This window comes from Gadus chalcogrammus, chromosome 8 (assembly GCF_026213295.1).
Source record: "Gadus chalcogrammus isolate NIFS_2021 chromosome 8, NIFS_Gcha_1.0, whole genome shotgun sequence".
Lineage (NCBI taxonomy): Eukaryota > Metazoa > Chordata > Actinopteri > Gadiformes > Gadidae > Gadus > Gadus chalcogrammus.
This window is the reverse complement of record NC_079419.1, coordinates 10,181,220-10,196,171: the sequence shown is the minus strand read 5'-3', so window position 1 is coordinate 10,196,171 and position 14,952 is coordinate 10,181,220. Positions and strand designations below refer to the sequence as shown.

At 50.3% G+C, this 14,952-nt stretch overlaps 1 protein-coding gene across 3 annotated transcripts in view; it reads right to left on the bottom strand.

The window, feature by feature from the left end:
* pard3ab (par-3 family cell polarity regulator alpha, b) overlaps positions 1-14,952 on the bottom strand; it is a 109,824-nt gene that overhangs the window by 73,664 nt on the left and 21,208 nt on the right. For all 3 annotated transcript variants that reach the window (XM_056596103.1, XM_056596105.1, XM_056596104.1), the window contains exons 3-5: positions 7,965-8,169; positions 2,080-2,273; positions 1,250-1,393 (exon numbers count right to left, since the gene is read on the bottom strand). In XM_056596103.1, the coding sequence (XP_056452078.1) occupies positions 1,250-1,393; positions 2,080-2,273; positions 7,965-8,169 (543 nt within the window). The remainder of the gene's footprint in view (positions 1-1,249; positions 1,394-2,079; positions 2,274-7,964; positions 8,170-14,952) is intronic.

Sequence of the window (14,952 nt, the reverse complement as noted above, 5' to 3'; positions counted from 1 at the left end):
ACTGATTAGAGGACACTGCATCTCCAACACCCTAAGGAACCCAGGGGGGGGGGGGGCAGGAGGAAGAGGAGGAGAGCAGGAGGTAAAAAAGCATGAGCAGGAGGAGAAGGAGAAGGAGAAGATAAGGTAAAGGAGGAGAAGGGGTTAAGGAGGAGGAGGAGCAGGAAGAAAGGAGGAGATAGAGGAGGTTAAGGAGGGAAGGAGGAAGACAAAAGCAGGGTGACAAGTAGAGGAGGAGGGGTAGAGGGTTAGGAGGAAAAGGAGGGGATGGAAGTGAAGGAAGAAAGCAGGACGACAGGAAGGAGGGGAGGAGGCAGGAGCAGGAGGAGGTGTGTGCTAAAGCTGTAGCGCTGGGGTGAGAGAGGAGAGGGACTACAGGGACGGAGCCTCCAGCAACACCACCGCACTACATCAGTAGGAAACCAGGACAGGAATCCCACAGAGAACCGCTCACAGAAAGATCTATTATAAACAGGATGTAAATAAATATATTTAAAAGAGAGAGAGACGGAGCAAGAGAGAGAGAGAGCGAGAGAGCGAGAGAGCGAGAGAGAGCAAGAGCAACAGTGATGGAGAGAGAGAGCGAGAGCAAGAGAGATAAGGGACGTGTGGTATGTGATATTTATCTGCTCCTTCAAACCCCTGCCATTATATTATCTTAGTACTATTATATTATAATATATTCTAGTTTTATATTATCATATAAAATGATAATATATTATGGTAATATTAGTTTCTTCAGCTTGAATATCTCAACGCCTCAACCTTTAAGCGCGTCTACAGAACAGAGCTTTATAGGAAGCAATACGTGCTGTAATGTATGTTGTACACACAGGGAACACACACACACACACACACACACACACACACACACACACACACACACACACACACACACACACACACACACACACACACACACACACACACACACACACACACACACACACACACAAAGTGGTCAGATATTATTCACGTTATTCAGCTTTTGTGTTGTATTTGCGTGTGAGTGTGTGTGCATACCTATTTCTCTAAGTATGTGTATATGCATCTGTCTATGAGTGCGTGGGCGTGTGAGTCTGTGTGTGTTTGAGTGTGTGTTTGTGCATGTGTGTCGATATATTTGAGTGTGCTGGCACCTGCGTCCGTGTGTGCGCATGTGTGTTTGTGCGCGCATTTGTGTGTGTGTTAGCGTGTGTGTATATGCTTGTATGTGCATGCTTTTGTACACGAGCGTGTGTGTACGTGCCTGGTCCTGCCTCTCCAGCCAGCGGTCCACCATGGGGTGGTTGGCGCTGAGCGATGACCTCGCCGTCTCTCTCTGGAAGTCCCTCTGATTGGTATAGGTCCCGGCGTCGCGCGGCAGGCTGCGGTACGTGTCCGTAGCCTTCCCCTGTCGACCAGAGGGTTAGTGTTAGCTTCCGGCCTATCTTCATAGCCTAACCTTAGCTTTATAGCCACAGCCTAAACCTGTAAAGTCAACCACACGTAATGTTAGCGATAGCTCCCAGGCCTAGCGTCATAGCCTAATCTTAGCTTTTTAGCCAATGCTTTAACCTGTAAAGTCAACCATGCATAATGTTAGCTATAGCTACCCGGCCTAGTGTCGTAGCTTAACCTTAGCTATGTAGCTAAAGCTAAAGCTTTAACATGTAAATGGCCAAACTATACTAGTCTAGCCTTAGCTGGCTAACTGTCCATAGCTGCTGCTGTTATTAGCAGTAGGAACATAGCCATACTGTTAGCCTAACATTAGCTACCTGGCCATATCTTCACACAATGAATACAATAAATACAACCATAACTCTGCTTGCGGTACGCCTAGCTTCACCTTTAGCATGAGCTATGCCTCCAGATCCTGCTAGCCTTAGCTAAAGAACCACACCCGGAAACATAAGCCTTACTTCAATAACAACCACCCAGATAGCATGAGGCACACCGACAACTAGCAAAGCATTAGCCTAGCATAGCATTAGCCTATCATAGCATTCCTCTAGCATAACATTCACCTAGCACAGAATTCGCCTAGCATAGCATTAACCTAGCCTAGCATTAGCCTAGCGCTGGTCCGTGCGCTACCTTGCGCTCCAGGCTGCTGGTGCCGGTTGAGTGGCGGGGCTTCATGAAGCCGGCAGTGGTCGACCAGCGGGAGGGGTTACGTCGGGAGGGCGGAGTCTGCTGCTCCGCGGGGGGGCGAGGCTCCACGCCATTCAGAGGCCCGTTCAGCGTCATCAGGGCCGGGTCGCTACTGCGACGCACGTGGAGTGGCATGTCTGGGGAGGTGAGACATAACGAATCGGGTTGAGTGACGTTATGTAGACTTAGCAACGGCTAGGCTAATTAGCTTAGCAATTAGCTGGGCCGACATGGGGCATGTCTACGGATGAATGAGAGCAAGAATGGATGAGAGACCTAGAGACAGAGGGGAATGACATGATGTAAAGTTAGCAACAGCTAAGCTAATTAGCTTAGCAATTAGCTGGGCCAACATGGGGCATGTCTAGGGAGGGAATGAGAGCGAGAATGGATGAGAGACATAGAGACACGGTTGAAAAACGTGTGACGGCAACTTCGCATCACCTAACCAATTATCTGGTGGATAATTGGTGGCTGTGGAGCGACAGGTCTAGGGGGGGAAGAGAGAGAGAGAGAGAGAGAATGAGAGAGAGAGAGAGAGAGAGAGAATGAGAGAGAGAGAGAATGAGAGAGAGAGAGAATGAGAGAGAGAGAGAGAGAGAGAGAGAGAGAGAGAGAGAGAGAGAGAGAGAGAGAGAGAGAGAGAGAGAGAGAGAGAGAGAGAATGAGAGAGAGAGAGAGAGAGAATGAGAGAGAGAGAGAGAGAGAGAGAGAGAGAGAGAGAGAGAGAGAGAGAGAGAGAGAGAGAGAGAGAGAGAGAGAGAGAGAGACCCTGAGATACAGGGGATTAAAGGGATTGCAACATAAACCAAGTTTCCAAAATGAAGTAACTCCAATCCATGTCGTTAAGGAGCAGGTAGGGGTTAGACAGTACAGAGACTGGTCATTAAGGAGCAGGTAGGGGTTAGACAGTACAGAGACTGGTCATTAAGGAGCAGGTAGGGGTTAGACAGTACAGAGACAGGTCATTAAGGAGCAAGTAGGGGTTAGACAGTACAGAGACTGGTCATTAAGGAGCAGGTAGGGGTTAGACAGTACAGAGACTGGTCATTAAGGAGCAGGTAGGGGTTAGACAGTACAGAGACAGGTCATTAAGGAGCAGGTAGGGGTTGGACAGTACAGATCAGGTTATTAAAGAGCAGGTAGGGTTAGGCAGTACAGAGACAGGTCATTAAGGTAGGGGTTGGGATGTCTACAGGTAGTCTGGCGACATTGGGGATCAAACCCAGAACCTTTTGACTCATATTCAGGCAGTTATAAAGAATCACGGTCAAAGATGCGATCCAGAAGGCGTCGTAATCAGTCCAACAACAGTTAACACACACACACACACACACACACACACAAACAAAAGTGGTGCAACAATGAGCATGTTGATGATGAAAAGGATGAAGAGCGTGACGATGAGGAAGATCACTCTGGTTTCCCACACCCCCACACAGACCTCTGCTCCGCCGTGGAGCCGTCATTAGAGCCTCGGTGTCCAGGCCGACCGCACCCCCGCGGCGTGGGAGGTACGATGGGCCGAGGATCAGACCCAAACATGGTCGCTTTGAATCGGAGTCAATTAATATCTGTTGACCATCTCGTGTTTAAAAGAGTGTGTGTGTGCGATGTGTGTGTGTGGTCAAAGAGAGACACAGACAGAGAGAGAGAGAGAGAGAGAGAGAGAGAGAGAGAGAGAGAGAGAGAGAGAGAGAGAGAGAGAGAGAGAGAGAGAGAGAGAGAGAGAGAGAGAGAGAGAGAGAGAGAGAGAGAGAGAGAGAGACCCTGAGATACAACAGGTAGGCGTTACACACACGCGCGTGTGCGCGCGTGTGTGAGACAGTTCTGGTGGACCGTGGGATCTTAGTTATCCATAGCGTGAAAATCAGCCCCAGAGCCTCCTGGGAGTTGGAGTTCAGGCCAGGAGTCCTGACAGGTCCCGACACCGGCTCCAGGACTACAACTCCCAGCAGGCCGAGCTGGCGGCGGCCCCACTCAGAGCCATCTGTATCGTCTCCGTTTAAATATGCTCCGTTATGGTTGTGAAAACACACACTCTCTAAACCAGCCTGCGTCTGCGTCTTAAAGTTAAGATTCCTGGGCTTGGGTTCCGTTTAAGACTGAGGAACAGTGGGAGGGAATCTCCCTCTGAACCAAAGACAACTAAAACAAGTGTGTTACTCGATACCGTGTCAACCAGTGGTGGGCCAGCAGGGCCTTCTCTGCTGGCCCTGTCAAAAACTAAATAATATATAGATATTCTTTTTTTCAAAATTACATTAATTTGTGTCTGAACGCATCTTAATTCCATATTTTTTTCAGTACTTAATTCCAGAAGGAAAACCGTTTTTTTTTTGTAAGGCTGTCAGCTGAATAACACATCACAGCTAGGTTACATGGACCAGCGGGGCCAGCACTAAAAGTATTGCTAGCCTTTCGCCGAAGCTGCCACCTCCCATTGGATAATACATTTGACTGACGTGTGTAATCAGCAAATCAAATGTTGATGTGTAGTAATAGAACGGCCCCAGGGCCCAGCAATATACGCTGGCCCCCGGTGATGTCATCAGCGAATTTTGAATCGTTGGCGGCACAGAGTTGATAGTGAACTACTGTGGCCACCGCCTTCACAGCACCTAGCGATCCTGTTTCTGACCTCCTTCGTTTGCCTTTTTCAAGGCGATCGTTTGGAGAGAAGACGGGTATGACTTCAAGAGGAAGACCTACACCGAAGCTGGATGGGCTGACCCAGGCCGGTAAAGGTTTTGTGCGGCACTTTACAGAGTGCAACTACAGCCGCTATGACTGGCTAACGGCTAGCACCGTTCAGAACAAGCTTGCTATTCTGCTGGCCGTGTTTGCTGTTCAACATCAGTGAGGGGACCTGGAACAGCGCAGGATTTAGCAATCTTAACAGCTTCACCAAGGCAGCTTTAAAACATCAGGTCATGGGTGATGGGTGAGTTTTACTTTGCACTGTGTAGGAGCGATAATGTTGTTGTGGTACTTTGGTTTATTATAACGCATTATTTTTAATGGTTGGAAACACAAATATATTGATGGAATTTGGGCAGTAGGCTTAATGGTAATTCTGTGTGTGTGGATGCCGCTTAATAAGCATATTAAATTAACCCATTCACTACTACTCCTATGGGCTTAATATTCTGGCTGGAATACCTGTTGTAAAATATGTGGCATAAAGGCCTACTTGTATGTTTCATTTTTGTTAATGAAGTGGCGTTGCACTTGTATTATTGTCACTATAGGCTACTTTATTGAATCCGTTGAAGTTGCGAAAGCATCCGGTGAAAATAACAATAACTGTGAACACTTCTTTTTGTGTCATGCTGTATGATGTGCAATCTGGTTGCGGAGTGACATAAGGAAAGATCTGATGGTGATGCTGCATTACTCTAGCTCTGCGGTAATGCAAAGTGGTGTGCGTGTGCGCTGTTGTTGATGCTGAAGATCAACTGTCTTGTTGTGCATGTTATGCAGTAGCGCATATTGTGGCTGTGTTGGCTGTATTGGCACCTAATATGAAATCTGTGTGCATGTCTGAGTGTTTGGGGGTTGGCCGTTGGTGGAGTGCGTTACTGAAGGCCCTGACTTAAACCCCACGGTACGCTAGTGGTGTCAACACACCTCTCTGAAGGTCGGAGGCACCAACAGAAAATAAAACTCAGACACTCATCTCCAAACCACGAGCAGTCTACCGCCATTAAGACACGAGTCCTCGCCATGTGATTAAAAAAGGGGAATTTAAATAAATTAGCATTTATTTCAGACCAATACTGCGTCTGAATCCGGGGCTGACAGGAGTGGCCCAGACGTCTCATCATCACGCCGACGGGACAAGGTAATTAGCGGCTTGCTTTCAGCCTTGAATGGATACGCCGTGTTCTCATTTGCTAACGAAGGCCGTTAACGAGCATTGCGCGGGTCCCAGCCGTTAGCGCTAGCGCGGAGGTTAGCGCTGACAAAGCCGCTCATTGCTAGCGTCGCTACAATGTGTGCTCCATTCAGACTGCTGTAATCTGCCCCTAATCACTCCCTTTGTGACGCGCACACTGCTAAACCCCGAACAGCTAGCATGGCTGCCTCGCTCCCGGGATCTTTCCCAGCATGCACCAGTGAGTGAGAAATGCGCCCTTGTTATGTCGCTGTGATGAAAATAAGTGCATAATTAGGTTTACTTTGTCGGGATGTCGTCTCTTTCTCTCCTCGGTCGGCCTCGTTAGAATGCAGCAGCTGATGATATTCAGCGAGTTGAATTAAGCAAGGTTATAATTTAATACCGCGCCGTGCGAGTGTGTGAGCTGTGGATCACAACTAAACAGAACATGTTCACCGCCAATTAAGGCTGGGCTGACCTCCAACCACACACGGGGTGTGTGCGTGGGTGTGCGCTGGTATGTGCATGCATGTGTGTTCGTCTGTGTGCATGTGGGTGTGTTTCTGTAAGTGTGTGTGTGCATGTGCATGCGTGTTTTTGTTTCTCTAAGTGTGTGTGTGTGGGTGTGTGTGTCTGATTCTGTATGCATGCGTTTCTCTAAATGTGAGTGTTTCTCTTTGTGTGTTATCCTGTTATAATGTGTGTGTGTTTTGTAACTGGGTGTTTTTCTCTTTGTTTGTTATTTGTGTGTGTGTTTTTCTCTTTTTGTGTTATCGTGTGTGTGTGTTGTTAACTGTGTGTGCATGTGTCTCTTTCATATTCTCCGTTGCGGTTCAAACCTGCAAGGTGCTGCTCTGTTCTGAACCGACCAATCACAGGGGGGTTGTGTGTTGAGCGTTTGTTGTTTATTGTTGTTCCCGTGGTAACAACATCAAACGCACCCAGCCACAGCGGAGGTGTTCGGTTCGGCAGGAAGCAAAACGATCCAATTAGAGATCGGCGACAGGATCCCAACGCTGCCTTTAGCCCGGAACATACCCTGTGTGTCCAATTAGCTCCACGCAGCGCCGCGCTAGCGTAGCTTGCTAGCAAAGTGTAGCTCGCTACCTGGCCGTGTTATTTGTTTGCTCTGTGACTCTGTATGTCACAGGGAGCGTAATACTAGTCAGTCTCGGAGGCCTAAGATATGGCAGGGGACACTGGGCATCGAACCCGCAATCTTCCAGGGGCAGTTGATCAGTCAAGCCATCACCAGGGCAACCAGCTCCACCGACTGTCTCTCTCCTCCTGGTCCTCTCCTTCCATGTCGGTGTGTCCATCCAGACATCATTAATCAATCGGTTATTCTCAATACAGACCCTGCTGCACACCCACTCATCCATCTGTGGTTCGTCTCTCCATTCATCTGCCTGCATTATATCCTTCCAGTCATCACACATCCATCCAGACATCCGCCCACACATCCGTCTCAGAGCAACCTCATCACTTCCAGCTCTGCTAGCGATGTCTGAGCGGTATCTCAGAGGACATCGTGTTGATGTTATATGAAACGATACGTCAAGGTACAGACTGAGAATGACAAAGAGAGAGTTAGTGAATGCGTGAGTGAGTGAGTGAGTGAGTGAGTGAGTGAGTGAGTGCGTGTGTGTGTGTGAGTGAGAGTGTGTGCGTGAGTCATTGATATTGATTGATAATGATTTAAATATTAATAAATTAATATTCATAATGACCTAATGAATACATAGTTAGCGTATGTTCTAGGCTGTAAAGTCCAGCCGTCTCCTCTGGCAGATTCCGTCCACATTCATCCACGTATTCAGTCTAATAATTATCTTTAAATAATAATTATTGCTAAATACAATATTAAAATACGACTCGTTTCCATCCCCATCATCCCTCAAACAAGCCCCGCCCCCTTGCCCCCGTCCCCGTCACCGCGGTAACCTACTGGTCCTGAGGGCGGAGGGCGTGACCTCGATCTCGCTGGCGGCCTGGTAGGGCGTGAAGGCGGAGGAGGAGGCAGTGGAGGAGGCGGTGCCGTTCAGCTCGGGGGGCGCAGGGGCGAAGAGGTCCGGGCTCTGGGTCCCCGTGGAGCTGGCACTGGTCCCGTCCCCCCCGGAGTGGGGGTCCTGCTCCTCGTAGACCGCCACCAACTGGAGGAGGAGGGGGGGGAAGAGAGAGAGAGAGAGAGAGAGAGAGAGAGAGAGAGAGAGAGAGAGAGAGAGAGAGAGAGAGAGAGAGAGAGAGAGAGAGAGAGAGAGAGAGAGGAGAGAGAGAGAGAGAGAGAGAGAGAGAGAGAGAGAGAGAAAGAGAGTGAGAATGAGAGAGAGAGATGGCGGGGAGAGTGATAGGATGAGAGAAAGGGGTGAGAGAGAAGAGGAGAGACAGGAGGAGAGGGAGTGATGGGAAGAGAGAGAGAGAGAGAGAGAGAGAGACAGAAAGATGTTAGCATTCTTCTCGTTTCATATCAACAGTATCAACACGTCGGTGCCCCCCCCACGCCGCTAGCCCCCAACGAGCTAACACAGCTGGCTAGCTTGTGTCGCTGATGCGTCTTGGGGAGCGAGCGCCAGAATGTGCTGCAGTGTTGCAACCAACCAGCTGAGCTCATGAAAATCACTTCCACCGCAGGGTTAGCTGTCCCTGATGCTAGCCCTCCCCCCACCCAACCCCCCCCCCCCCCCCCCTCTGATTGGGCCCTGCTGTCGGCTCTGCGCTCCAACTCCCCGACCCAGGAGATATGAGCACCAGAACCCAAGATGGACGTCTCCCTCGCATTGCTGAGCGCTAGTCCACGCGACGGCTGGCGGCTAACTGTAAGCAGCTCACTGCGTGGGGGGGGGGGTACTCACTAGACAGGGGAGCTGAGGTTTATTCTGAATGCGGCCTGTGTCACAGTGGTGAATGTACTGGAGTGTTTCATGGCTGACTGTGATGCATGTACTACATGTAAGTGGGTCTCCCAGGGGTCTGGTAGCAGTCAACAACACTGGGCCCCCTACAGGTAGGTGTAGGGTGTGTGTGTGTGTGTGTGTGTGTGTGTGTGTGTGTGTGTGTGTGTGTGTGTGTGTGTGTGTGTGTGTGTGTGTGTGTGTGTGTGTGTGTGTGTGTGTGTGTGTGTGTGTGTGTGTGTGTGTGCGCATGCGTGCGTGTGTGTGCGCCACATCAGCCTACAACAGAGTTTCCCCAACTGAGCCGTGAGCCAATGAAAACACGGACCACAGCCAACACACACGGAGGGATTGGTTGAGGAACGAGGAGGCTGACCCGGAGGCGAGCAGCAGAACCCCCAGGACTCCTCTGTCACCCAAGGTCTCCCCACCCCACTGACAGGATGGAGGACTGGGATGACACTGATCTTTATCATTTATTGAGCGCGTTTCTAACCAGCGGCCGCTCAAAGCGCTTTTCAATACTGCCTCACATTCACCCAATCATGCCGACATTCACACACCGACAGCGGAGTCCACCATGCAAGGCGACAGCCAGCTCGCCTGGAGCAGTCAGGGCGAGGCGTCTTGCTCAGGGACACCTCGACACATCGAGGAGGAAGAGCCGGGGATCTAACTAGCAACCTATCAGCAACCAGCCAACCTCCTGAGCCACACGCCGCCCCCAGATTGAAGGTCTGATGGAGGTCTATCTAAAAACAGACCAAAGACCGACTCAGAGCCACGGGCTGAATACTACCAGAAGACCAGCGTTTGTAGAAGCAATCATATGGAAGTTCATGACGTCGGTACTCCTCATACATTAATCAATTCATTCAGTCACTCTTCCCTCTGAAGAGGAGAACATCAGCCCGCTGGGCTCAGCCTCCTGTCTGAGGTCCACTCAGAGGTACCAAGGTCCGGAGACACGGGACGAGAGCCGGTTTCAGAGGATCTGAAGGAACAGGGCGAACAAGAGGGCGGGCGTCAGTGTCCGACCACGGAGACGTCCTGTCTGGATGATTCACCGTCACACTGACGACAGACCACGGCGATGAGCTGATGAAATAATAACGCTTTTCTTGCGAGGCTACGAGAATAATTTCACCGCACGTTTCGAGAGAGATGGAGAGTGAGCGAGAGAGAGAGCGAGAGAGAGAGGAGATAGAGAGACCCACACCTCTACCCCCAGCAGAGGTGTGGGCTCAGCCCAGGGCGGATGTTTGCATCACACACACTTTGGAGACTTTGGAGAACTGTTCTTTAAAGACGGACCCCCAGGGAGTTGCTGAGACTGCAGAGAGCGCCCATGAATGCCTAATTAGTCTGCAGTGGCGGCGGCGTGGCGTGATTGGCCGGTTAATTGCCGGGCGGCGAGCTGAGCGGTGCGCCTCATTGGGGGCGATCTCCTCCGACGGCTGCGGAGGTGGGAGGCGGCCTCACGGCGCCCCCCCGGCCCACTCACTGAGTTACGTAAGGTGATCTGCACAGCAGCAGCAGATACAATGGAGCGCGTTGGAGAGGTGTGTGTGTTTAACACGACACACACAATGACACACACACAATGAAACACACATCAAGATACACAACCACACACCATGACACACACAACCAAATACACAACCACACACACAATGACACACACCTCCAAATATAAAACAACACAATGACACATGCATCCAAATACACAACCACACACACAATGACACATGCATCCAAATACACAACCACACACACAATGACACACACATCCAATACACAACCAAACACACAATGACACACACATCCAATGCACAACCAAACACACAATGACACACACATCCAAATATAAAACAACACGATGACACATGCATCCAAATACACAACCACACACAATGACACAAATCCAAATACACACGAGCACAATAACACACACTACAATGAACACACCCTCAAAATAATGCACACACACAGGCGCGCACCCGTGTGTGTGTTTCAAAGCTTCGTCTACATCTACACTGAGTAGTGCACGCCAGACACTCTCTGATTGGACGGTAGTCTGAAATCTCCAAGGTGATTGTTTCGAGTCAGTGTTTCCTCAAGTTCCCTTTCCTCAAGTTAGCCTTGCGGGGGCGATAGCGCGTAGCATCATCTGTGGATAAATCAACACCTAGCGAAGCGTAGCCTTCAGGGGGCTGGACTAGCATGCTAATGAGCGCCATACATCATGTCGCTATCTGTGCTAATCATACTGAGCGCTATATTTAGCCACTTAGCTTCAATTAACATCCATTTTTCGTGGGCCTAATCAACACTTATGACATTGCTGGGGGGACAAGTCAGAGTGTGTGTGTGTGTGTGTGTGTGTGTGTGTGTGTGTGTGTGTGTGTGTGTGTGTGTGTGTGTGTGTGTGTGTGTGTGTGTGTGTGTGTGTGTGTGTGTGTGTGTGTGTGTGTGTGTGTGTGTGTGTGTGTGTGTGTGTGTGTGGTTAGCCCTCTCAGTAAGCGGCCCCTCAGCTCGTCCTGGGGCCGTTCACGTGGACCAGATATTGATCTGGAAGGGCGGACATGCAGCCCCTGATCAGACTGATCAGAAGGGATATGGAGGATACAGGGAGAGGATCAGGTGACGGCTGAGGGGCAAACACCGTGTGAATCAGAACCTCTCCATCAGACCAGACGGGTAACAGACAAGGAATCATGAAGCAGCGGAGAAAGAAACACACACATGACTCCGTCTGTCCCTCTCTGTCCCCGACTGTCTCTCTCCCTGACTGTCTGTCCGTCTGTTTGTGTCTGCATTCTGCTCATTCTCAGCCCATCTATTGGTCGGTCACCGGCTGTCTCTCCCTGACTGTCTCTCTCTCTCTCTCTCCGTCCGTCTGTCTCTCCCGTCCGTCTGTCTCTCTGACTCAAGCGCCCTCTAAGCCCCTCTCTCTGATTCTCGGTTTCCTCCCCGTTCTGTGGGTGTGGTGTCCGTCTGTCTCTCGCTGTAATAACGTCTGCCCTGCCGTCCGCAGTCCACCACCACATGTGGATCCCGACTGGAGAATCCTTTATTCAGAAGTGTCTTTTCAGCGCAGCCTGTGTGTGTTTAATGAACTCTCGGAATAAATTGGATTCTGTGCGTCAGTGGGCGCTGCGATGATTAAATCCTGCAGTTCAATTTTCTCTTTGTGTCGTCGTGGTTCTCCTATCACACAGCATTAGCACCCCCCCCCCCCCCCCCCTCCTCACCCCTGCTTTGGTTAATTGGTATTTTCCAATTAAAGAGAGCAGCTCAAGCTGAGATGAAGAACGCTCTCGCTCGCTCCACGTTTACACCCCAAGTCTCTCTCTCCCTCTCTCCCTGACTCCCCCCCCCCCCCCCCCCCCCCCGTGGACTGGCCTTCATAACCCAGAGGGTAAACTTCACTGTTTTTGTCGGCTGTTTATTCATGAGCTGACCCCGATGTCCAAATAAAGTACAAAGACAGGTCATTAAGGAGCAGGTAGGGGTTAGACAGTACAGAGACAGGTCATTAAGGAGCAGGCAGGGGTTATACAGTACAGAGACAGGTCATTAAGGAGCAGGCAGGGGTTATACAGTACAGAGACAGGTCATTAAGGAGCAGGCAGGGGTTAGACAGTAAAGAGACAGGTCATTAAGGAGCAGGTAGGGGTTAGACAGTACAGAGACAGGTCATTAAGGAGCAGGTAGGGGTTGGACAGTACAGAGACAGGTCATTAAGGAGCAGGTAGGGGTTAGACAGTACAGAGAGAGGTCATTAAGGAGCAGGTAGGGGTTAGACAGTACAGAGAGAGGTCATTGAGGAGCAGGCAGGGATCATCTTGCTCTAGGAGGTCTACAGGTAGACTGTAGACATTGGGGATCGAACCCAGAACCTTTGGGCTGGGACTGACGATTAGAGTCTCCTGCCTGGTGTGAAACAAACCACTTTCCTTGTGCTCTTCAGGCGACTCAGAGACACGACACACAAACTGCAGGTTAGGGGGGGGGGGGGGGGGTCTGAGGCCGTTTTGGGGGGGCTGCTACGCACCAACGCTGCCCGGGAGGACGCTAGAGAGGGCTCTGGACTGCAGGGGAGCACGAACGCACAACCGGGGCTAAGAACACTGACACACACGTAGAGGGAGGCAACACACACATGCGGGACAACAAACACACACAAACACACGCACACACACACACACACACAAACACACACACACACATAAGTCGATAAACGGCTGCTATAACAAAAGGAAAGGTAAGGGGACAGAACCAAAGAGCTGAGGCATCAGGGCCCAGATGGTGAGCAGGTCTCCACCACGATACAAACCATCTGAACCAGGAGATACCAGAACGTTCTCTGAAAGCACGAGGAACAGACTGAGTAAGGCCTGTTGATCCCTGCTGGACTGCCTCCAACCTGACCAGTGGGACTGGGACATGATGGCTCACCTTCTCCTCCCAGTGGTCGGACATCACTTCCTGTCCCGGAAGACAGGAAGTGATGTCAGAGGGGAAGACCCCTGAGAACAATAGGGGGCAGAATGCCTGGCAGAGCCCAGATGTTCTGCAGTTCCTCGGATCATAATTCATCATCAAAGGAACACACCTGGGTCAGAGGGGCTGGCATTCACTGATTAGCCCTAACGACTTTGACACACACACACACACACACACACACACACACACACACACACACACACACACACACACACACACACACACACACACACACACACACACACACACACACACACACACACACACACACACAGGGGGGTAACTTGTAGATAACTTTCAACACACTGGGTCTTTAAGGAGGCAAGTGTGTATGCAGTGGTCCCGGACAAAGTCCCCTCTACCTCAACTGGTGGAGCAAGGCCCCAACACTGCCAGGGTTAGGGGTTAGATCCCCACTGGCGTTGTGAGTCGCTGTGGATAAAGATCTCCAGCAGGGGGCAGACATACGAGAACAGATAAGATGTTCGTTATTAATTACAAACAGGAAGTTCATAATTAAGTTGTCAGTCAATTAGTGGGCGGGCTTTTTTCTTTACTTGATGACAAACAAAGGACCGCGTTCCCTTTGAGTGGGGGTGACCTGACTTCCTGACGGCCCCCACTCCACTTCCTGTTTTAAAAACACTAACCCTGACTGACGAGGACCCCACGGTCTCACACACACACACACACACACACACACACACACACACACACACACACACACACACACACACACACACACACACACACACACACACACACACACACACACACACACACACACACACACACACACACACCGACCTCTGGAACAACGCTGCCTCCTAGTGGGAACCAGGCAGTACTGCATCAGAGTAAACAACAGCGTTCCTGTTTGCTGTTGTTGAAGGCCATGTTCAGAAACTGAAACATTCAAATCTTGGTTCTTTGTTAGCCAGGTTGCATGAAATGTCGACAGGGTGACATCAGGTCATTGAATAGAGATGAATTAATCATTGATTTATAGCTGAGGTGGAAGTGGTTGAGGTTAGGGAACCGGTTGAATAGATGAGCTCCACAGGTCTGAACAGGACAGAGATCAACACTCAGATTAGCACCTGATGATGCTCTCACTGTTGAAGCTACAAAGGGGAAATGTATACTTTATACATTTCAAAAGAGTCAGTTACCACGCATGTCAAGTTAACTCATACAGGGGACACACACACACACACACACACACACACACACACACACACACACACACACACACACACACACACACACACACACACACACACACACACACACACACACACACACACACGTCTAAGCTGACAGATATTAATCTAATGTGCCCTTGAGCAGGGTTACCCTCCCCCTCACAAGAGGAAGCCCTCATCTCCATCTGACAGGTGAGACACCTCACTTACATTCACCTCTCTCACTTCCACCTCCCTCATCCCTTCCACTCCAACTCTCTCTCATACCTCCACCACTCTCTCATGGCTCCCCCCCTCTCTCTCATACCTCCACCACTCTCTCATACCTCCC